Source organism: Dermochelys coriacea, chromosome 6 (assembly GCF_009764565.3).
Source record: "Dermochelys coriacea isolate rDerCor1 chromosome 6, rDerCor1.pri.v4, whole genome shotgun sequence".
NCBI classification, from domain to species: Eukaryota; Metazoa; Chordata; order Testudines; family Dermochelyidae; genus Dermochelys; species Dermochelys coriacea.
This window is the reverse complement of record NC_050073.1, coordinates 61,281,231-61,306,163: the sequence shown is the minus strand read 5'-3', so window position 1 is coordinate 61,306,163 and position 24,933 is coordinate 61,281,231. Positions and strand designations below refer to the sequence as shown.

Genomic DNA, 24,933 nt, shown 5'->3' with positions numbered 1-24,933 from the left:
TGGGGGAAGGGAGGAATTTCAAAGTAAACGCATCCTAGAGAGCCATTTTATTAGTGAGGAGAAGTGCAAGACCAGCAGGCCATATGGAGATGTAACAAGGTTTTTTCCATTTTTCTCATGGAAACTTCTAACTGCTGTGTGTACTTTACTTTGATACATTTACACTTTTTACAATTTTTTTCTTTATCTGTGTCAGTGATACTATCATAATGCAGGAAGTGATGTCACAATATCACCTAGCCTCTTTAATTAAATATGTACAAGATGCACCTTCAGACCAATTATCTACCCAGAACTTTAAAATTTTCACCTGTGGGAATAGAGTACTGGAACTATTTAGATGTGTCTGACTAGCAGATTGAGGTGATTAAAAATAATCTAGATCCAATATCCAGATTCTGATTCTTACCTTTTTAGAATGCTAATTTGAATCCAGCAGAGTCTGTTGTGACTGAAACAGACTGTGCAGTGATCTAGGTGAAATGAGTTGGTGGTAGGCAGTTCCTATCCCCATTGATAGGTACTTATCTCATGAACATTGTCCAGCTACTGTCTCAAAATCACTAATTATCCTCTTGGTTTGCAGTCTTAGCAGAAAAGCCAAGAAGTCAGTAGTGAAGTTAAACTCCCCTTTCAGCCTCAGTGGTGGTCCCTCCAGGTCAGGGTAGGGTGGGGTGGGGGAAACTAGCACTTAATGCTATACCTGTTCTGAGGATAAACAGTGTCCCAGGCTCAGTCCAGTACTATTTGTCAGCACTAAATTATAATCAGTACTTTTTAAAAATGAAGTGACATTTCATTCTTGATAGAAATGATCTGTTTTCCAGGTGGGTTTTACATTAGGAAGGTGAAGGAACTGGGCTGTGGGGTTCCATCCTTTGCATCCCCTGTCTGACTTTGCTGTTTCTTGTTGGGAGGGGGGAAATTCCTTTTTCATGTTAAGTGCAGACCCTTGAGGGAGGCAGAAAGGAAAACAGAGCACTACTGACATTTAAAAATAAAAACCAGAGAGGGAATTAAGACCTTTGAATAAGTTCAGAGACATCAGGGAAGGTGGCAGTATCACATAGCCCCTCCGACTCTCTGAAAATCCACTGCGTAGGATTGAACTTGATGTTGAATGTCTTAAAAGATTACTGGATTACTAGGAGATGATTAATCTACCTGGTTCAAGACACTTCAGGTTATTCCAAACATGGGTGCCAGCTTGCCTGGAGATAAGGTCTGTAATGGTGTTTCACTACCAAGCCTTTGCTTAACCACAGCATGGGGAAAAACCTCTAAAAGCTGAACTTCCATAAATAAAGTTGCAGCATCAAACACTAGTTAGCTAATGTGTCACCACTGCTGGCAGAAGTGCCTCTTGTGCGAGTACTCTTTCTTGTGATATCATAGATAATGGTTAATGTTCAAAAACCAGTACAGCTGCTGGTAAATCAGATTTTTCAGACTCCCTGTGACGAGGTCCACTCACTACAGTGGTGCGTCCTGCTGACCATCATGGGGATTAGTTCTACCAGCCAGTGCACCTTCTCCAGGTGAAGCCTCTCCCATCATCTTCTCTGCCTGCAGACCTGCCTCAGTCCAAGTCCTCTTCATGACTCGGCCATTTGTATTTCCCCCTTCTAGGATGGGTACTACTGTTCAGAAGTCAAGCCATTTCCCCAGTGGAATGAGGTGAATTAGGGGACCTGGACCCACCTATACTCTGGGTCCTGATACAGGGACCCTGCAGATAGCAGCCTCCAGCTGTGTCTCCTTAATTTCCTTCAATGGTGCTTCATTTCCATGGGCCACTTCCCCATGGCCCCAGCACCTTCTCCCTCTTCTCAGGGCATTCAGCCAGTAAGTCTCAGCAGCCAGCCAGAAGCTCCGTGTTCCCCTGGTCCCTAACAGCAACTGTTCTGTCCAAGGTGCTGTCTTTGTTGCATCTTGCTGGGAGCACAGTTCTCGTTCCTTGGGCTCCCCGCAGTAACTCACTCTTCTCTGCCCTGTATTCCTTTGGTACTAGCTATCTGGGCCCTGATTGGCTGCTCCATGCAGCCTCCCTCCAATTGGCTGCTTCCTGTGAAGCTTCCCTAGGCTGCTAGGAGGACTCACCTCCCCTGCTCCTTTCTGGGAGGGGGTGTGGCAGGCCTCCATTAATCACTAGGGTGTGTGATGAACACTCCCTCACACCCCTACAGATCTGCCAAGTCTATTTTCCCCCCTTTCCACTGCCATATTGCCCTTTCTACTACTAGACCTGCTTCCTCCCCCCCCCATACCTGTTTCAAGGTTTATTGCAGAGGGATTTCATAGGAAATCAGAAAATCATTTGTATTTAAAACAACAAAAAACGCAGGGCCCTATAGTGTTTTTAAAGTCCTCATCTTCTGTTTCCCTAACTTCTCTCATAATTTAAAGGATACAGATGTAGATTACTCAGACTCTCTTACAAGACTTAATTCGAAGAAAATATTTTTCTCCCCTTTTTTCTGAAAACCCCCTCACGTTTCTGAGCTATCCACATTGCATTCTGAAATTTGTTAGGTTGACTACTAGGGACCATGCTGGAATTTTTGTCAGAAAACAAACACTTCTTAGCAGGAATAAATGGTAATGGCTTTTTTTTTTTAAATTCCCAGACTCAAGTCTAAGATCTTAAGATGTAATTACTGGTGTCTAAGAACACAGTATTGTTGAAAACTGCTTGACTTTCTGCATTTCTTGTGGACATTTTCAGGGTTAATGAAATCCTTAAACTAGGGTAGTACTAATGGGCATTCCTCCTTCCCATTTCTTGGGGCTTATTGTCATGAAAAAGAACAGGACTAATACTGAAAGTATGGCATGTCAATGTACATACTTATTTTTAGATTTATGTACATGACACCTAGCTAGCCCTCTGCTCCCCATAAACACAATCAGCTCTCCACATTGCATTTTTGTAACAGCATAACTTTAAAATGGAGTGGCATCTGGTTCTGAAGTTTTGTACCTGAGTGTATGCAGTTATATGAAATTTATGCAAAAATATAATTTGGCAGGCTTATTACCCCCTCCCCCCAGTTAGGTTGTTGGGTGGATTATGTCACTACACATCCTTCTTTAAGGTTCAGTAGCATATTATAGGAAAGAGCTAGCATCCCTCCCACTCATCGCCCAAATAATCAGTACTCAAGTATTTTGCAGGAGTGGTATAACAAAATACTTATTTCTGGAGCACCACATTTAATCATAGATCAGTCCATATCATTAAATTGCCACAGAAGTTACTTCTACAGGCTTGTGAACCAGAATGATCAGAAAGACTACAAATTGCTCTGCCTTCAGAGCAAAAAGTAAAGCCTAGCCACTTCTTTGACCTAGCGATCCCAAATCAATACAAGCATATAAAAGCTATTTCCTTTTGGGGGATGGAGAGGTGCAGAAATCCATCAAGGTGTGATATGGAATTTAAGTACTTGAAAACTACAGTAATGAGCACAGTAAAAATACTTGGAAGACTAAATTCTGTCTAAAGAAAAAATGTCCAGTCTTTGTACAGATCCATATAGACTATTTTGCTACATGCTCTATTTTTAGAAAGTTTAGATGGTGGAATTAAGAAACCTTTGCACAATTAAAAAAAAGTATTTACTGCTCAAAATGAAAAGGGTAAACTGTTTATTTAAAAAGAGTGAAACCCAAATTGTTGCTAGATTGACTGTGCTTCTGTTAACTTTGACAAATCAGGAGTCCTGTCACATTCTGAGGGGAAAGGGAGTTTGCCAAAACAGGACCACTAAATTCAGGAAGAGAGGGCTGCACAGATTAATTCTGGCCAAACATCCCATCAAAATCAAGTGGTCTGTCTACAGATGTACTAGTCCATTTAAATTTTTTTTGTTTGTAAATGTATTTATTTAGTATCCTTTATATGTGAGGCAGTCTTGATAAATAAGAGAGCCATAAGCCCTGTTTTTTCTTGAGGTTTATTAAAGTGTTTGTTATAGCCAAACACACACTTTCTGTCTCTCTCCCAATAGTTATGGTGTGCTCCTTTGGGAATTGCTAACTGGGGAGGTACCATTCCGAGGAATTGATGGTCTAGCAGTAGCATATGGAGTTGCCATGAATAAACTTGCCCTTCCGATCCCATCCACGTGCCCGGAACCTTTTGCCAAACTCATGGAAGGTAAGAGCCAATTGCAGTAGGAGAGAGAATGTTTATATATTTTTCTCGAGTGCTTTTGATGAGTGTCTGTTTTTGCAAGTTTTGGAAGCTCAGACCACCGAATTGGATGGTTTTACTCAGTGGACCATGTTATTATAGAAGCCAGACTGTCTGCTATGACAGTTAGTGTATCAGAAGACCTTTAGGCTACAGAAATAAAAGCCTTTGTGAAGAGGGGAAGGGGATGTTCTTGTCTTGATTGTGGGTGATAAGCTTACACCAAACCCCCAGATCCAAATACCACCACATTTAGAAAAAAGAAAAGGAGTACTTGTGGCACCTTAGAGACTAACAAATTTATTTGAGCATAAGCTTTCATGAGCTACAGCTCACTTCATCGGATGCATTCAGTCAAAAATGCAGTGGGGAGATTTTCACACACACACACACACACACACACACACACACACACACACACACACACACGGAGAACATGAAACAATGGATATTACCATACACACTGTAACCAGAGTGATTACTTAAGGTGAGCTATTACCGGGGGGAGGGGGGACCTTTTGTAGTGATAATCAAGGTGGGCCATTTCCAGCAGTTGACAAGAACATCTGGGAAACAGTGAGGGGGGAGGGGAGATAAACATGGGGAAATAGGTTTACTTTGTGAAATGACCCATCTGCTCCCAGTCTCTATTCAAGCCTAAATTAATTGTATCCAGTTTGCAAATTAATTCCAATTCAGCAGTCTCTCCTTGGAGTCTCTTTTTGAAGTTTTTGTTGTTGCAGAATAGCCACTTTTAGGTCTCTAATCGAGTGACCAGAGAGATTGACGTGTTCTCTGACTGGTTTTTGAATATTATAATTCTTGACGTTTGATTTGTGTCCATTTATTCTCTTACATAGAGACTGTCCAGTTTGGCCAATGTACATGGCAGAGGGGCATTGCTGGCACATGATGGCATATATCACATTGGTAGATGTGCAGGTGAACAAGCCTCTGATGGTGTGGCTGATGTGATTAGGCGCTATGATGGTATCCCCTGAATAGATATGTGGACACAGTTGGCAACGGGCTTTGTTGCAAGGATAGGTTCCTGGGTTAGTGGTTCTGTTGTGTGGTATGTGATTGCTGGTGAGTATTTGCTTCAGGTTGGGAGGCTGTCTGTAAGCAAGGACTGGTCTGTCTCCCAAGATCTGTGAGAGCGATGGGTCGTCCTTCAGGATAGATTGTAGATCCTTGATGATGCGTTGGAGAGGTTTTAGTTGGGGGCTGAAGGTGATGGCTAGTGGCGTTGTGTTGTTTTCTTAGTTGGGCCTGTCCTGTAGTAGGTGACTTCGGGGTACTCTTCTGGCTCTGTCAGTCTGTTTTTTCACTTCAGCAGGTGGGTATTATAGTTATAAGAATGCTGGATAGAGATCTTGTAGGTGTTTGTTTGGAACCCCAACCTGGGGTATTTATCTGCTACCCAAGATCCATAAACCTGGAAATCCTGGACGCCTCATCATCTCAGGCATTGGCACCCTGACAGCAGGATTGTCTGGCTATGTAGACTCCCTCCTTGGGCCCTATGCTACCAGCATTCCCAGCTGTCTTCGAGACACCACTGACTTCCTGAGGAAACTACAATCCAGCGGTGAGCTTCCTGAAAACACCATCCTGGCCACTATGGATGTAGAAGCCCTCTACACCAACATTCCACACAAAGATGGACTTCAAGCCATCAGGAACAGTATCCCCGATAACGTCACGGCAAACCTGGTGGCTGGACATTGTCCTCACCCATAACTATTTCACATTTGGGGACAATGTATACCTTCAAATCAGTGGCACTGTGATGGGTACCCACATGGCCCCACAGTATGCCAACATTTTTATGGCTGATTTAGAACTACACTTCCTCAGCTCTCGTCCCCTAATGCCCCTACTCTACTTGCGCTACATTGATGACATCATCATCATCTGGACCCATGGAAAAGAAGCCCTTGAGGAATTCCCACCATGATTTCAACAATTTCCATCCCACCATCAACCACTGAATGCATTCGATGAAGTGAGCTGTAGCTCATGAAAGCTTATGCTCAAATAAATTTGTTAGTCTCTAAGGTGCCACAGGTACTCCTTTTCTTTTTGTGAATATAGACTAACATGGCTGCTACTCTGAAACCACATTTAGAGTATTTGAAATCTAAGTCCTACTTCTGAATTTTGCAGCTTGAGCCTATTGCTAGCTAATACTATTATCACTATTCTATAATCAGAATGGTCTAGTGCAGAGGTCTTAAATCTCCAGGGTGCACCACTCTAGTAGGGCACGGCTGGGGCCTTCACCAACCCCCACAGGGAGCAGGGAGGGAGTGACTCCCTGGCCACACGCCCAGGGATCTGCCGCCAACCACAGCTGCCAACCCTCTGCTCAAGGTCCACGGGCTCTGCACCCAGCTGTAAGCCTCTGCCCCTGGCCAAGGGTCCATTCCTGACCCCAGCTGTGGCCCCAGCCTCTGTCCCCTTGCCCCATCAGTGCCCCCCCCCCGGAACCACAGCCCAGCTCCATAGGGTGGGGGGGCACAGACAGGAATAAGGGGGAGTGCGGACCACTGGTCTAATGGATTGAACTCTTGGCTGGGGCTCAGGAGGTCAGAGTTCTATTCCTGCTGTGCCCTTGACTTAGTGGGCCACATTAATGTATTTTGTAATCAATGGAGTAGTACCTGCTTACAGTATTGACACAATAATTGAAATGAATGCATATTTGCAGTACACCAGTGGTGAAATGGGCCTGGTATGTGACTTTTGATGGGTCACTTATCTCACAAAGGAGGATTGTGAGGCTTAATATGTATATAGTTCTAGTGCTAAACATCATCTGGTCCCCCTCGATCTGGTAATGTCATACTCAAATTTTGGGGGGGATTTAAGCATGACTTTGACATGCTGAAAAGCCCCAGGTGGTTGAAGGTTTGTTTTAATAAAAAAAAAAATCAGTTTCCAGAGGTGAGCTTTATAGTATGAATATAGTACCAAAGGAAGGAATAAAATCTTTTGTAGGGTGCAATTCAGGTGATGGCCCAGATGGGTTCTCTGGCTATTTTAACTCTGCAAATGTTCCCCCGAGCCATCCACTCCAGACCAATTCTTAATTTTTATCAAAATATGTATACAGAATTCTAGAAGAATGCTTAGAACTTCTATATTGTACCTTACAGCTGAAGCTCTCATAGAGCTTTACAACCATTACAGAATTAAACCTCACAACCCTCCTGTGAGTCTGATATTACCTTCACTTTACAGATGGGGAAAATGGAGGCATAGAGAGGTAAAGTGACTTCTTAAGTGTCACCCAATGAGTTAATGGCAGGGCTGGAAATAAACCCAGAGTATCTGACTCCCCCTGTTAGTGGGATAGACTTGCCTTTGACTTAAGTAGGTGAGTCACTGAGAGGTTTGTCTGCTTCTGGCATACTTTTGTGTCTCTCTGTCCTTTGATACAGATTACAAACACAGCTCAATTAAAAATCTAGAATTCTGTGTAATGTTTTGCTAAAACAATGAGCCATAGGATTACAAACAATAGAATTGCAGATACAGTACATACATCCGCATTACTAAAACTATGACCTTAAATGACAGTCTGGTTACGAAATTGGGAGCAACTTGTCGGGTGGATGTGGTTACCGAGAAACTACTGTAAATGCACACTTGAAAGTATAGTAGCCACTAAGGATGGAAATAATGTAACTTGTTCATTGAGATTCCCCTGGTCAGATACACAGGACATGCTATGGGAACAATGGGAATCCGATAGTATGCCAGTTAATTTAAGTACATCAGAAAGAATGCAGTGCAGCAAGCGCTGTCTAAAAGAGCTAATGACAACATCAAGCAGTCATAGTTTTTGTGCATTTTATACTGACAGTGTTTCTTAGGAGAAGTATTAAGTTTCTTAAAATCAAATGTGAGTGTTGGTGGGGTGGAAAATATTGGGAGGTGTGAAATAAAGTGAAATATTTCACCCCAATACCATAGAATAAGGGAATAAGAAAGCAATCACTTTCTTCCCCCTTTATCAAAATTGTCAAAAACACCATTTCCCTTCCTGATGAACTCTGGTTCCCCTAAGGCTGATTTTGCTTTTGAGTTACTGCCCTGGTGATCTTTACTCAGATGACAAACCTGAACTTGCTCTCTTCAGAGAGAAGATTTATAAGTTACAACTGTCCTCATTAGTGCAGATAATGACTGTTCTAGGGCTGGGAAAATAAAAGCCATAGACTACCTGCATAGTTATCAAGCTCAGTCACTCATGCACTTGGCTGATTGCAGTACTTTGTTTTACACTGGGTCATGTTTGCTTTGCCATGCTTAAAAAGTGGGATAGAGGGGCAGGGATTATGCCCTTGACAATTTTTCTGTATCACCAATCATCACTAATTGGTCAGCATGAGGGAAGCTATGAAGCAGTTTTGGACATCCCTGGTTCTGCACATAGATATAAGAGGCATCTTGTGAGCCATAAAAACAAAAATTTTCATTGTGTTGCTTTTGAGACCCAGATGCCTAAAGAACAGCAGCCTGATGCACAAAATCTCAGTTCAATAACTCCTCACTTAGTCATCCCAGTTAACGTTGTTTTATTGTTACATTGCTGATCAATTAAAGAACATGCTCGTTTAAAGTTGTGCAATTCTCCCTTATAAAGTCATTTGGCAGCCACCTGCTTTGTCCACTGCTTGCAGGAGGAGGAGCCCATTGCAGCTAGCTGGTGGGGGCTTGGAACCAGGGTGAACCGGCAGCCCCGCTAAATTCCCTGTGCTACAGCTGCCCAGCAGGCTATCAATTGCTGGCAGTTCTGCTGTCCCTCCCCCCACTGCCATGTGCTGCTCCCCCAGACTCCCACTTGCTATATGGGGGGGAAGAGGGCTAATGTCAGGGTGTCCCCTCCCCCCTGCTTCTGTACCCCACTTACCCCATTTTCCATAGAGCAGGGGGACACGCAACAGGGCTCAGGATGGGGGGGGGGGGAGAAGAGCTTCCTGGCAGCAGCTGCCATCTCATCTTGCTGATTAACTTAAAAAGGCAGTGTACTTAAGAGTCAGCTTACTTAAAGGAGTAATGCATATCTTGCTCTTGCTCTCTCTCACACACACACACACACACACACACACACACGGTGTGTGTGTGTTGGTCTCCCATGCTGTCTCCCCTCCCTCCATTGGTGCTGCCTTGTAGAGTGTTAGGCTACATTAACAACGAGTTAACCCTTGAGGGCTCAGCCAAGTGCTAGTTCATCATTTAGCAGTAAGGCATCCTCTGGGGAAATATCTCTCCCTCTGACTTCACCATTTCAACCAAGCTTCAATCATCATGCTGTGTACCAGTACTAAATTTTGTTTAAAACTTATACTGTGTGTGCGCGTCGTGGCAGAGCTCCAACCTTGTCCCCATGGGCCCATGCTTCCAGGTGGCTTATGCTAGCTTCAGAGGCTCACTGCAGCCCTCCACATAGCCCCCCCCCCCCCCCTGGGGCCAGGGATACAGTCTACTGAGCCCTTTTCATCATAAGCCAGCAAGAAGGCTGGTGAGAAAATTCCCACAGTTTCTGTTGCTCCTAGGGCCTTATACCAAAACAGTTTAGCCTCCTCTCCTGACAGGGGTCTGTTTTCCCCTTCCAGGAGGTGTTTCTGTAATAGCAGGTGGGGGGGGGGGAAACCCAGGCCCACCCTCTACTCTAGGTTCCAGCCCAGGAGCCCTAATAGTAGTAGCTGTTGGCAGCCAATCTTTCACTGCTAGAGTTGCTACATTCCCCTGGGCCACTTCTCCACAGCTCTCCTACTTTTCCCTTACCTTAGGGCTCCCTTACTAATGATTTGAGGATATCTTCATTAACCAGCCCTTCCACTGTACTTGCTCTCCTCTACCTGACTGGAGTGAGTCCTTTTATGGTATCAGAGGGGCCTTAATTAGAGTCAGGTGGTCACATTAGCCTAATGGCCTCACCTGACTCTTTGCAGGTTAATTGGAGTTGGGTGTTCTTATTAGCCTGGAGCAGGCCCTGCTCTGGTCAGTCAGGGAACAGAAAACTGTTAATCCAGTGGCTAGTATATCTGCCTTTTGCTACTTTGCTGTACTCAACTGGCCTGGGTCTATCACAGTGTGTATAGACATAGACAGTCTTTTGTCCTAACTCCCCTATTTACATTAATTCTTATGGGGAAATTGGATACGCTTAACATTGTTTTGCTTAAAGTCACATTTTTCAGGAACATAACTACAATGTTAAGCAAGGAGTTACTCTATCAAAATTTCCAAATAGAGAATTGCAATAATTTCAAAATTAAAAAAAAATGCAAAATCAGGATCCCAGCAGAGTCAAAAGGGATAAGAAATAGGAGTTCAGATTAATCCCTGGTGTAACTGTGTTAAATGAATAGAATTATTGCAGGGATGAATTTGGCTCATGATGTCTTCTAATCTAACTGGCAATTTTTAAAATTATAAAGATCAGTAGAATATGAATGTTCTTAGAATGTTCTAAACTTCCCTTTTTATGGGAGGGGGGGGAAGCAGGCAATATCCCACTTTCTTGGCCATGTGGGAAGCCTGTGCTTCAGCCTCTCCCGGTACTGGTTAGAAGGGATGATTACATTTACACATTGGGAAGGCCCTCTGCATTACAGCATCTGTATCTGCAACTGGGGGGTTGAGATTGTTGTATTCTGCCACCTCTGGGACTATGGTCATGTGATAGGCCTTTCCTATCTGACTTCTTGTTGGGGCTTGGCATAAAGGAGTTCTCTAGCATTAAAGGGAATAAGTGTATGACTCAGGCAGGAATCTATGAAGACGGCACTAGGAGACAAAATGTAGAATGAATAACTAACATTTGCCGAGGAAGGGGGCCTACATTTGAGGTGAGGGGGTTGAATGATTGGGATTTTCCTCATCATGAAGGTTTCAGATCCTCCACTTAACATGATGGTATTTTTAAAAGCATGATTTTGGTAATTTAAGAGTTTGGGATTTTATTATACACCATTCTCTATTTAATCTCTCTGGCCCACATTGCTATAGTACCTGAGCATCTTTTTTATACTGTTGCTTGTTAGGAGCTGCTAAGAATTGTACATGTTGTGGTAAGATGGTGCCTTAATTCTGTATTTGGGAGCTACGTAATAGAATAAGTTACTGCATTTTGAGTTCACTTTTTGAAACGTGGCAGCTCAAATCTGGTTTAGATTAAGTGGAAAAAGTTGCTTGTTCTTTGCTCGTGTAAAACAAATAAACACCGCACAACTTGGTGTCAATGACTGACTGCGTCATGTATATTGCAGATGAGAATTGAAGATCTATAGGATATATTTGCACTGCAAGGTTAGCTCAGGCTCTTACTCAGTTGTTGCCCCTCACCTCCCTTTCATACACACACTCAGCCGTCTTAGCTGAGTTAAGTGGTTCTTTCAACCTCAACTAGCTGGTGTGTCTGGGGGTATGGGTTAGAGCCCAGCTTTGCTTTCACTCAAACTGGTAACCCGCTCACTTTGCAGTGAGGTTGCAGGCTAAATCATAAGAGTGCTGATAGTCCTTCAAGGCTTCTCACAATTCCTTCTGTGTGCAGGAGGACAGATGAGTTCTCCTACAATTCACTGGAAAAGAATCTGTGCTCTGCTAACTGCAGCACAAAGAGCTATGAGACATGCTCATAGAAGTCCTAGAAGCACAAATGGGGGAGCACAGCACCAATGAGGACACAGTAACTTGGGTATGGCTTTGTATTGTGGCTGCTCACACCCAATCTAGGCTAATTTAAGTACCATTCACCCAATTAACTCTTCAGTGAAGTGCAGAAGAAGCTTGTACTAACCCTTGCTTCTCTATGCCGAGCTATGCTCTCAACAGCAAAATCAGTCTCTGTTCCATAACCACTTAGTTTTAAGCAAAGTATTTGGGGAAAATACTTATGCTGTGTGTTTTTTAACAAGCTTGGTAGTTGTCTATAAACTGAGTCAGTCTCTGACAATATTTTATTTATTTAATATTTATATTTCAGTAAAATTTAGAAGCCACCAAATCAGGACATATTTAAAATGACAGTCCCTGCCCTTTAGAGCATATCCTCATGTCTTCTCTTGTAGACTGAGGTTGGGGGATGTGATAGTGCACAATTCTTAGCCAGTCAGAAGGAGTAAACACAACTTGCCACCTGCTTAGTCTCTAACTTCCTTATTCTGATGTTTAACACATGCTTGCTTTTGTCCTGTTTTAGACTGTTGGAATTCTGACCCACACTCACGACCATCTTTCGCCAATATACTAGACCAGCTCACTACCATAGAGGAGTCTGGCTTCTTTGAAATGCCCAAAGATTCCTTCCACTCCTTGCAGGAAGACTGGAAACATGAGATCCAGGAGATGTTTGATCAGCTCAGGGCCAAAGAAAAGGTAAACAGGGAAAAACATTCCACTCTCATGTGATCTTGAGACTGTGATCTTGTCTAGTTTCACAGCCTAAACAGGTATCATCTTTGTGTGTTGGTTTCTTTTACTGGCATTTTTAATATGTACATAAAGGGGTTGAAATGGGAACAAAATAGGTTGTAGTACTCTTCCATGCTGTGTCCATACGTAAACCTTGTCCGCTTGTGACATCAAAATGAGAGTTCAGTCACAAATACTGAAGATTTTCCATATGATAGTTCCATTCCATTTTTCCATGTGTCATCTGGCAGTGAAATTGTTAACAATCATGACAAATACATTATCATTAGGCTTATATGTCAACACCTAAATAATATGGAAGAGGCAGTTCACATTCTCAGAGCTACTGTTTCTGGCTGCTTGAAAATTCAAGCAAACATCAGTATTGGTTACACGATGGTCATCTTTTCAAGGTTTTGGTCACAACCACAAGGGCTAGAGACTTACATTTTTAAAAAAAATATTTCAGATACTGGAGCACAAGGTACATCTGCCAACCCAATTTGACTCTTTTTGGGAATTAGCTCAGCTCATCATGTAATTGGGAAGCTTTTAGAAATGTTAGTATGCCTGTGTTTTTAGGGGTCTCTTGACATAATCATGCTAGTAATGGTATTGACCTCTTTCTATCACCAATCATATGAGTTTCCCACTTGATTGATTTAGTTGACATGGCACTAAATTTTGCATTGCTGTTCTAGGTGTCAAGAACACATGTACACTTAAAAAGTACTGGATTTGGCCTGCACCATATGGCCTGCAGTATCAGTGACCAGATTGTGACATATGGAGCCTCTAATCTCTGTCCTCCCTTGGCTCTGATCTTGAGACCGTAGGGATTGCCAACAGGCAAGAGCAACAGTAAAGACAAAATGGAAATAGCTTCAGAGAATGGATCAATGAGAAGATAAGCTCAAGTAGACAGAGCTGATGTACCCTGATTTGCCTCCTCCCCATTGGCAGGAGTTCTCAATGTGTCTGGAACTGATGCAAGGCCAGGGGAAAAGAAACACAGCTGGTGGCTGGCTCACTTAAAAGCTATCTGCGTTCCATATACTTTATGGTCTCTGCTACAAATAGTCATTGAAGCAGCTGTTGCCCGGCTACTCCCTACCCCATTTTCTCTCTTTTTTCCTGGAATGCACCAGCAGGTCCCTTTGCCTTCCCTTTTCTTCCTTCCCCTTCCCCATAGTGGCATTGAGCTCTCTAGTAAGTCTAAGAGAAACACTGGGTGATTGAGTGTGGCAGCAGACTAAGTGGAGACAGCATTGGAGGATAGTAAGGACAAGAGGATGTCCGCCACCAAAAATAAAGGCTGCTCAGTGAATGGGGTGGAGTTCTCATGTACTGTCAGAAAAGTGAACATAAACGGCAGCAGCTCTGTTATTGCCGTCGTAGAACATCTGCTTGCTATGGTCAGTATAAAAAGAGGGGACGAAGTTTCCATCAGTGTATTACAATGAAGTGACTTAATATGTCCACCAGTTGGGCTGGTGGATATATGCCTAACCAAAGTTAAGGGAACAATGAGCTTATCTATAATGAAATTGTCACTTTAAAGGTCAATTTGCTTTAGGCTCAAATGTTAATGTAGGGGTTGAGTGAGAAGGGGCTCTCTGTTGTTTTGTGTTTTTTAAACAAGCAAAAAAAAAAAACCTTAATGTAACTAGGAATTTGTTGAGCACTTTTTTTTTTAAATTACATGTGGTGGTGGTGGTGTCCATTGATACATATGGTACAACAGCATTATGTTAGTTCTTTAGAGGCAGAAAATGAAACCGCTCTAATTAGTCCAAGTTCAGTGTCCAGTCTTAGTGATGTGCAAACAGTAAACAAAACCATCAATTGTGAGAATTACATTTTAAAATTATTTAAATATGAAGTTTTTCAGATCAGGAACTGTCTGTTTGTACAGTGCATAGCACAGTGAGTCCCCAATCCCAATTGGAGCTTCTGGTGCTACTATTATAAAAGGAAAAATGTGAATCATCTATAGCATTCAGAAAAGGACATTTTGAAGAATACTTACTTTTGACAACGATTATTTGTTTGTTTTTTAAATAAAGCTTATTATCAAGCTTGTAGGACGGTATTACAGATAACAGTGAGGTTACCAAAAAAAAAGAGAGAAGGAAAGAGAGAGAGAAAATCAGTTTAAAAGTACATTTAAAATTTAACAGTATGCTTCCAAACCAAAAGGAATTAAACTTTGAACTCTTCAACTTTTACCTCTGCAGTGAAATTGACCAACTGGAGATAATTATTCTGTGATTTTCTGAAACCTTTTGTCCTTGTGGTGAGAAGGAAGGAATGTAATGGGGAAAGCAAAGGATTTAGAGATCTCAGGAACAATTAATTCCAGTTGATCCATTTCATCAACAAAGGGCAAGGTGAAAAGTTAACTTTAAAGTCCTCCATGTTCACAGGGATGCTGCACCCTAGCATGAGTTGATAGGAACGACCTCTATAATTAACGTTTAAAAGGAAACAAATAAACCTCACTTCATTTCTCTTGATAATGTTATTGTGTAGATTTGTGTTAGAGCTCACAGACTCAGTCTTTAAGGTCAGAAGAAACCATTGTGATCATCTAATCTGATGTCCTGCACGTTATAGGCCGCTGAACCTCACTCACCCATTCCTGCAGTAAACCCATAATCTCAGCTGAGTTACTGAAGTCCTCAAATAATGATTTAAAGACTTCAAGTTACAGAGAATTCACCATTTACTCTACTCTAATTCAAATAGCAAGTGACCCAAGCATCAGAGAATGGCAGAGACTGTGGGGCTCTATTGCCTACTTGACCTGGGGGAAAATTCCTTCTCAACCTCAAATATGGCAGTCAAATATGGCACTCATAGACCCTGAGTGTATCAGTGAGATCCGCCAACCAGGTATCTGGGAAATAATTTACGGTAGTAATTCAGAACCCTCCCTATCTTTTGTCTTATCTCTGGCCATTGGAGATATCTAGCAGTTGCAGATTATCTACGATGGCATCTGGCCTATCTCATCATACCATCCCCTCCACAAACTTACCAACCTCAGTCTTGAGACCAGTTGGGTTTTTTTCCCTGCTGTTCCCCTAGAAAGACTGTTTCAGATCTTCACTCCACTGATGATTAGAAACCTTCATCTAATTTCAAGCGTAAACTTGTTGATCACCAGTTTATATCCATTTATTCTGGTGCCAACATTGGCCCTTAACTTCAGTAACTCCTCTCTTGTGTTTATCCCTCCTAATGTATCTAAGTGAGCAACCATATCTCCCCTCAGCCTTTGTTTTGTTAGGCTAAACAAACCAAGCTCCTTGAGTCTCCTCTCATAAGATAGGTTTTCCATTCCTCTGATCATCCTAGTAGCCCTTCTCTGCCCCAGTTCCAATTTGAATTCATCTATCTCAACCATGGGAGACTAGAACTGTGCACACAGTATTCCAGATGACGTGTCACCAGTGTTTTGTACAATAATACTAACACTTCCCTGTCTCTATTTGAAATATCTCGCCTGATGCATCCTAGGATTGCATTAGTCTTTTTCACAGCCACATCACATTGGTGACTCTTAGTCATCTTGTGATTGACCAATAGACCCAGGTCTTTCTCTTCCTCTGTCACTTCCAACTGATAGATCCCCTGCTAATAGCAAAAATTCTTGCAGTTAGTCCATAAAGGCATGTCCTTGCACTCTGCACTATTAAATTTCATCCCATTTCTATTATTCCAGTTTTCAGGATCATCTTGTAGGATATTCCGGTCCTCCTCCATAGTGGCGGATTAGCAACTGGGCCGATGGGCCCCAGGGCCCTGGCCAATTGGGGGACTCTGGAAAAATGGGTGCTCCTGCTCCCCGGCATGTTTCAGCTCATGGGGTGTGGACGGAGCAGCTTTTCCTTTGCGCTGTGGGTCCTGCCTCAGCAGCTGGACACCACCTCCTGGGTCCTACTGCTAGCCTGTTTTCCTCTACAACCGAGAGTGCCTGCGGAGAGGTAGGAGGGATGCAGAGCAAGGGAGGTGGGGTGAGGGGAAGGGAAGGGGAGAGGAAGGAGATGGGGAAGAGAAGGGGATACAGGAATGGGTGGGGGGAAGTAGGAGCCCAGCATGTGGCATTCCCTGGGCCACCAGCAGCCCCAGCAGGGAGGCAACCGCAGCAACACCAGAGCAGGGACATCGCTGCAGCAGCCGATGCAGGAGTGATTGCCAGCAGTAGCTTGGGCCTCCCCTGTTACGCCATCCTGTCCCCCCCGAGCACCAGCAGCCCAGGTAGCACTGTAGGCAGAAAGCGAGAGCCAGTGAACCAAGGGGACTGGCTTCAGCATTCCATGTGTGCGTGTGTATGGGCGTGCTTTGCCCCCCTCCCCCCAAATATAGCAGTCATACTACGCCTAGAGCCCTGGGACTGGAGGAACTCTAGCTCCCTGCTGCGGCCTCAGAGCCAGGGGAGTTCTCACCCCTAGGTGTGGTCTGGGGCCATGGCAGAGGGGAGGGGCACAGAGCTTCTCTGGTCTTGGGGCTGCAGTGGGGGGTTGAGGGGCAGAAAGGAACAAGATTGTGGAACTGCTGGGGGAGGGGAGCTGACCGTGTGTGGAACACAGCAGAGCGGTGTGGGGAGGGGCAGAATGGAGTGGGGCTATGGGTGGGACTGCAGGCGGAAGGAGGGGTGAAGAGGGGGCCCCCCCACTTGGTCTGGCCCAGGGCCCCACGAAACCTTAACCCGCCTCTACTCCTCCATATTGACAATACCTCCCAACTTTGAGTTATCTGCAAATTTTATTAGTACACTCTCACTTTTGTGCCAAGGTCATGAATGAAAACGTTAAATAAGATTAGTCCCAAACCAGATACCTGAGGAACTCCACTAGTATCCTCTCTCCACCTGACAGTTCACCTTTCAATATGACCAGTATAGTCTCTCTTTTAACCAGTTCCTTATCCACCTTTCAATTCTCATATTAATCCCCATATTCTCAAATTTAACTAATAATTTCCCATGTGGAACTGTATCAAATGCTTTATTGAAATCCAGGTAGATTAGATCTACTGCATTTCCTTTGTCAAGAAAATTTGTGATCTTCTCAAAGAAAGAGATCACGTTGGTCTGCCACAATCTACCTTTTGTAAAACAATGTTGTATTTTATACCAGTTACCATTTACCTCTGTCCTTAACTACTTCATTTTTCAAAATTTGTTCCAAGACCTTGCATACAATTGAGGCCAAACTAATGGGTCTGTGGCTTCCTTTCTTAAAAATAGGTGCTATATTAGCAATATTCCAGTCACAGTGTACAACCCCCAAGTTTATGGATTCATTAAAATCCTTTGCTATAGGGCTGGCAATTTCATGTGCCAGTTTTGTTAATAGTCTTGGATGGAGATCATACAGGCCCGCCAATTTGGTCCTATAAACTGTTGGTCCTATAAGCTTCCACCTCATATTATTTCTACTTCCGTAACCTTGTTATCATTAGCCACCCTGCCACTACCCCCTAAGATCCTCATTACCTTTATTAAAACCGAGGCAAGGTATTCATTTAGGTGTTGGACTATGTCTAGATTATCTTTAATCTCCACTCCATCCTCAGTGCTTAGTGGTCCCCCTTCTTTCCATATTTCCTTTTTATTTAAATGGCTAAATAACCTTTTATGATAGTTTTTTATTTCCTTTGCAAGGTCCAACTCTGCTTAGCTTTCGGCAGTTCTCACTTTTCTTCTATACTTTCTGACATACAAGAGGTAGCTTTCCTTGTTGATCCATTCTTTGTAGGCTTTCTGCTTTCTCTTAATAAGATGTCTGCGATGCTTGTTCATCCAGTTTGGTCTGCAACCCTTCCCTATGAATTTTTTCCCCTTGTTTGGGATGCAGGCTTCAGACAGCTTCTGCAACTTTGACTTAAAGTAATTCCAAGCCTCCTTCACATTCAGATCCTTAAGTTCTTCAGTCCAGTCCACTCCCTAACTACTTCCCTTATTTTTTTTTTTAAAGTTTACCCTTTTGAAATCAAAGATCCTACTTGCAGAGCTATTTTTGTTTATCCTTCCATTTAGTGTCAACTGAATTAGTTTATGATCACTTGATCCAAAGTTGTCCTTTACAGCCAGTTCTTCTGTGAGGTGCTTGTTGCTTACCAATACCAAATTTAAAATGGCGTCATCTCTTGTTAGTTTGGTGACTATTTGGTGGAGAAAACTTGCAGCCATCACATCGAGCAATATCTGGGCCCAACTGTTAGTAGCACTTGTTCTTCAATCTACATCTTAGAAATTAAAGTCTCCCATAATCACACAATTCCTTCTAGTACTTATTTCATTAAAGGTATTAGTTGTCTCTCTCCATATCCAAACAGGATCCTTTGGGTCTGCAGCGTATCCCAAGCACTATCTCATTGGAGCCTCCGTTACTTTTCTTCCCCAAAGTGATTTTGGTCCCCAACAAATTCTGTCTTTCCTTTCCGTCACTTCTATTTTCTTTACAGTCTACCTTGTCATTAATATGCAATGCTACTCCACTGCCTTTACCTTTTATTTCTGTCTTTCCTCAACAGCACATACCCTTCAGTACCTGTACTCCAGTCATGACTACTATTCCACCATGTTTCTGTTATCCCTATAATATCTTGTTTCACTTCCTGCACCAGTAATTCTAGTTCCTCCATTTGGTCACCTTATGTTGGAGCTAGGTTTTTTGTTTTGTTTTCTCTTATGATGCGCTAGATAGGAACATTTAATTTTTAGACTGCTTTGAAGTCAATTTAAACAAATTAATGTAGATGCTGATTTAGGCAGAAAAACAAGGGGGAGTTAACAGTTGGAAATTCTGAACAAATCCTGCAAAAATAAGCTGCCATATCCCATGTCTTCCCCCTTCCCACTCTCTCAAATATCTGGAAAACAAGCTTCCAGGTTCAACTGTTGTCATCATCTTGCTGGAAAGGTGGAAAGTCTGAAGTTGCTGTGTTCATTGATGTGGACGTATCATGCTATTTACTCCCTGGCTCCCCTGTGATAATGGCAATACCCAGACCTGAATAAGCCAGCCTATGTAAAAGTTCTGGCTGAGCCTCCAGTCCACTCTATGCTTATCGAGAGTTCTGATGCAGAGCAGAATCTCTTGATGCACATTTTAGTGTTCAGTCTTTTATCTTGAAACATTTTTCTCCAAGTTAAATATCTAATTGTAAGTATTGAGGAAAGCACCTACATCTGAAATATTTTATACTAGGTAAAGGGAACAACTTCTAACATGCTGGAGTTGGAAATGTTTATTTTATTTTTACAGTCAGTATAGTGTTTGAAAGGTGCCTGGTTTACCTCTGTAGAGACTGAATCACAGATCAAATACATCATGACCAGCAGCAGAATAAGCTTCTCCCACATTGCCCTATCAAAGCGCCTCAACCCTGAGCTGCAGGGACAGCTTTGCAGGGGGAGAGTGGAGTTCGGTCTCTGTCACTTCACTCCTTGGCCTCCCTGCTGAGCGTGTGAACCAGGCCAGTAATGAACACCAGCTATCTTTGGATTTGCTCAAGTAGATAGAATAATTTCAGACCTCATATGTTATACTTGTAATCTATAGAATTCTCCTCTCTTTCCTCCCTGCAGGAGCTGCGCACGTGGGAAGAGGAGCTGACCCGTGCTGCACTCCAGCAGAAGAACCACGAGGAGCTGCTGCGGCGGCGGGAGCAGGAGTTGGCAGAACGTGAGATTGACATCCTGGAAAGGGAGCTCAACATCATTATCCACCAGCTGTGCCAGGAGAAGCCTCAGGTGAAGAAGCGCATGGGCAAGTTCAAGAAGAACCGTCTTAAGCTGAAAGATGGCAATCGCATCAGCCTCCCTTCAGGTCAGTGATGCCGCAGTGACGGGTTGTAGGGGGGGTCCTCTGGTGCCAGATGAGTTTCTGTTAAATATTGCTGCTTTGTGCCTGCAATCATAGAATGGTCACAAGATGTGCCTTAAGAAATCCCAACCTCTTTGGCATCAAGAAATTAAAGGTCAGTGGTTATAGGGAAAAACCCAGGAAATTGTAGCAATAAGTGCACTATGACTAACATTGTCCAAAGGGTAAGGATATAGCTAAAGAGGAATGTTGAATGTTTGAGTGTTTGTAGCACACATTACTAGTCTGCAGCTGGTATCAGGAAGTTCACTTTAAAGCAAAATCTTAATTTTAACTATCAATGCAACATTTAGTTCAACAATACCCCAAATGCACACTTTCATTGAAGGTATTACCTGAAAATGATGGCAGTGTCTACTCTGGAGTCTTCTTATTGTTAAATAAAGCTGATGTGGGTATGTTTGATATCAGAACAGCAACCATAGCCCATTGCACTGCTGGTGTTGGAAATGACCTTGGGACTCTTGAGTCATGTTGGGTAGCTAAGGGAAGATTATGAAGACTACAGCACTCAACTTCTCAGCACTACTATTTAGCACATAAATACAGAATTAGACTGCTACTTCATTCCCTCAAGACCGGATGGAAAATGTCACTTGGTTGGTCAACAGTTGGGAAAGTGAGTGGGAAAATGAGGATGGCTGTCGATTGAAGTGAGTCCATTGTGATAAGAGAGGGTACCGAATGTGCAAATTGCTTGGAGTTCCAAATTGGCAAGAAACAGAAAGCTGTGTGTGTTTGATTATATAATTCACCCAGAGTTGGCAGCCGTGTTATAGATGTTTCTTAACATGTACTGCACTGTTAACTCTGTCTCTCAAGGGAGACTGAGAGTTGGGGAGAGTGATGGTGGTAGATTATATTTTTAATAATAACAGTCTTGAAAACATTTGTTTCATGAATTTTTGCTTGCCCCAAGAAATCTCTTTGGGAAATGAGATGAAAAGGTTTTTACCTAAAAAATTATGCAGGTACAAATGGGTAGGAATGTAAGTCCCCAACTAGACACATTTATATGCTGCTCCTTTGCAGCTGTATGTCCAGATGCAAAGCACTAATTTTCAGGCTGCATTAGGGGTGTATGCAAATTGGGGGTTTATGTGCCTGCAAAAATGCACTGAAACACTGGTGCCATTCTGCAAAGGTACTAGAAAGAATTAATAATCTTTGTTGTGTTTCATGAATGAGTATTTTAATTGACTGTTTTTTTTAACAGATTTCCAGCACAAGTTCACTGTGCAGGCATCTCCAACCATGGATAAAAGGAAAAGTTTGATCAGTAGTTGTTCCAGTCCTCCTGCAAGTCCTACCATCATTCCCAGACTCAGGGCCATACAGTGTAAGAAGCTTGCTATAGCATTGAACATGGGAAAAATATAATATGCCTAGTAGGTGCTGCAGTGGGGATTTTTGGGTCTTGTTTAGGAAAGGACTGTAAAACTTCCTGAATGAAGCCTAACTGTGGGGAGTGGTAGTGGGGAATGTTCCTTCTCCCAGAAATTGAGTCTCGCTTGTTTGTGTTTTTGGGCACTTGCTGATTGATTGTATTGGAAGTATATTTCTCAGGGATACAGCCTGCTTGCTATAACTGAATTTATGGAATTTATATTTGCAAGTTCAGCATGTATTCTAGAGATGGATCAGATAGGCTGAAAGAGAAGTGTGTGGCAAAGGAATGGAAATTGTTTGGTAAAAACATTTCAAGAAAAATGAAAGCAATTGGTGTGGGAATGTGGCCCTGTCATAACAAGCAGCCGGGAAGTGGAGACCTTGCAGGGGACACAAGTACATTTTGAAGAGTAATATGAAGGTAGTGTTGTCTAGTGATTAGTGTGGGTCTCAGCATCATGAGAGTTGGATTTCTATTCTCTTGTTGGCAGTTTTAGAAGAGAACCCAAGGATTAAATAGGCTATGAAGGCCTCTCGGGGTGCTTTTTCTGGCTCAGGGTTGAGGCATGAAGAGGGAGGATTACATAGCCATTGCCTTTGCCATACCCCTTTTGGGTTTGTGTTCTATTCCCTGCTTTGCCACAGATTTCCTATGTGACTCCTAGGCAAGCTACTTAACCTCTGTGCCAGTTTCTCCATCTCTAAAATAAAACAAATCTATCTGTATCATGTGAGTGTTGTGTGGCTAAATCGTTTGATGTCGGTGAGCACTTCACGCTCTTCAGGTGGTTGGTTAAGTAGTGTTAATACATTTCCTTCAGGGTCTGTAGCATTATGCCTTGCTTCTCTTTTCACCGGTGCTGAAGAGTGGTACATTGCCACTCAGGAGGTGCAGGCAGCATTTTGTTTTTTTTCCTGCCCCACATGCCCATCCTTTCCCTCCCTTCCCCTTATTGGTTTCCATAGTGACACCTGGTGAAAGCAGCAAAGCATGGGGATGCAACTCAGTTCTACAGAAGGAGGAAGAAGAGGAGGAAGAGAAGAGAAGCCAGAAGAAGAAAGGGCGTACCTGGGGACCAAGTTCTCTTTGTCATAAGGAGATAGCTGCAGGAGAAGATGGGTAAGAACAAACAGGACTGGGTCCAGGGGGGAGTGTGAATGGCCAAAGTTTTCTGAACTTTAAAGCTGCTTATGAGCATTTGGTTCTCAGAAGGGCTGCCTGGTAAAACTCCAGCTCTGTCCTGCAGAGCTGCCATGCTTTTCAGCTGAAATAATTATTTATCCATAGTCTCATAGACATTAGAGATAGAAGAAACAGGTAAAGTCACATCTAATCCATCCTCAGAGGTCCAGTGCAGGATTGTTATTTTCAGTGTGCCTTTCAGAACTTTATCCAGTGTAGTTTTAAAGTAGTGGGACTTCTTCGATTTTGCTTCGGAGACTATTGCACAGCTAATAACTCTTAGATATTACGTGTCTTTTCCTGATATTCAGTCTAAATTTTCTGTAGCTCGATATCCTCCAGCTTCTAATTATACCCCCTTTGGACTACCCTGAAATATTCTTCTCCATCCTTCATATTTACACCCTTCAAATACATATTTTCCTTCTCATGTGTAGTAGTATTTAACTGGGACTAGAGAAGCCAGATGGATATTTTTTCAGCTTTTTTAAAAAGTATGTGTATACTTGTAGAGATGTTGTGCCGTCTGCTGCTGTTGATTTCTACTCTGTGGTTCCAGTCTTACCTGAAGACAGTATACCAGGATTCGAACCTCAGCATTTTTGTGATGCTGCTTAAAAGATTAGTATTTATTTTTAATGATATGATTAAAAAAAATGAGGTGACTGGATGCCTCATAGGTTTGAAGGTTGGATAAAGAGCCTTTCACCCCTAGGTTGCTACTCTGATAGCTGGTCAGTAGCCAAATGAGAAATGAGTCTGGTGTCTGTCAGTTTGCCAAATTCCTGGAAGGCAAGTGTCCATATAATAAACCTGTCCACCAAAATTGGCATTGATTGCCCCCCTCAAAAAAGCCAAGGATTGAATGGTCCATGGAAATTAAATTACAATCTCCCTTAAACGGTGGTCTTTCTAGCCCAGACTTTTGAGGCATATTAGCAGGACAGTGTGGAGAGAGCTTGCATGGCCACTGCTCAGGCTGTATCTGTTCTGTAGTTAACTCTTGAGAATTAATTCCTTTATTTATCACATAGTCCCATGCCTTTCACCAGCATTAAATTTAAAAGGGGGAGGAAAAAATGTTGATGGTAGAAAAATAATTTTGCCTTGAAGTCCAGAAGCCTTTTTTTGGAACTCTGAGAGAAAACCTCTTCATCTCTTTCACTTCTTCCCCTGCAAAACAACAGCTGGAAAGGGTGAAGCATCTATTGTGCACAGGGAGCTAGGAGGATGGGATTTGCCAGTTTGCTAAGAGTGGCTGAAATTAACTTAATCCTGTTCCCCGCAAAACTGAGATGCTATCTCTGTGACTGACTGTTCATCTCTTACAGATGAACTCAGTAAGGTCACAACATCACACAGAGCAGCATCTGGAACATGGCGACTATTCTGCTGAATGGGGAATGCAGTGAATATATGATGAGCCCTTGCTGCTCATTTAAATCGTGCCAGACTGAGAGGCTGTTTAATGCAAACAGAGCTGCAATAAGCTGCAGTCACTCTGAGGCACACTACCCATTTTTATTTTCTTTTTGGTTAGTTAAAGGTAAATTTTAAGGCTCACTCACTTAAGTGCCAGACATAGGTGAAAAATCCCCTTGCAAGCTTTTCCCACAGAACTGTGCCAGTGCTCTGTAATCCTGGCTAGCAACATTCTTGTCATTTCAGTAGCTTACATAGCTCTCTGCCAAGTCATCTTGAATTCTTATCTCCTTTATCCTTTGCCATGTCTTTTCCAACAGGGATTTAAAAAAAAAAACACAAGTTACAGTAAGTTGATAAATTGGAGAGGGTTCAGGGAAGAGCCACGAGAATGATTAAAGGATTAAAAGACCTGT

The 24,933-nt window shown here is 42.7% G+C and overlaps 1 protein-coding gene across 4 annotated transcripts in view; it reads left to right on the top strand.

The window, feature by feature from the left end:
• Positions 1-24,933, top strand: part of MAP3K9 (mitogen-activated protein kinase kinase kinase 9) — a 78,500-nt gene that overhangs the window by 35,151 nt on the left and 18,416 nt on the right. For all 4 annotated transcript variants that reach the window (XM_043516128.1, XM_043516126.1, XM_043516127.1 and 1 more), the window contains 5 exons: positions 4,011-4,159; positions 12,414-12,589; positions 20,226-20,466; positions 21,740-21,862; positions 22,879-23,032. In XM_043516128.1, the coding sequence (XP_043372063.1) occupies positions 4,011-4,159; positions 12,414-12,589; positions 20,226-20,466; positions 21,740-21,862; positions 22,879-23,032 (843 nt within the window). The remainder of the gene's footprint in view (positions 1-4,010; positions 4,160-12,413; positions 12,590-20,225; positions 20,467-21,739; positions 21,863-22,878; positions 23,033-24,933) is intronic.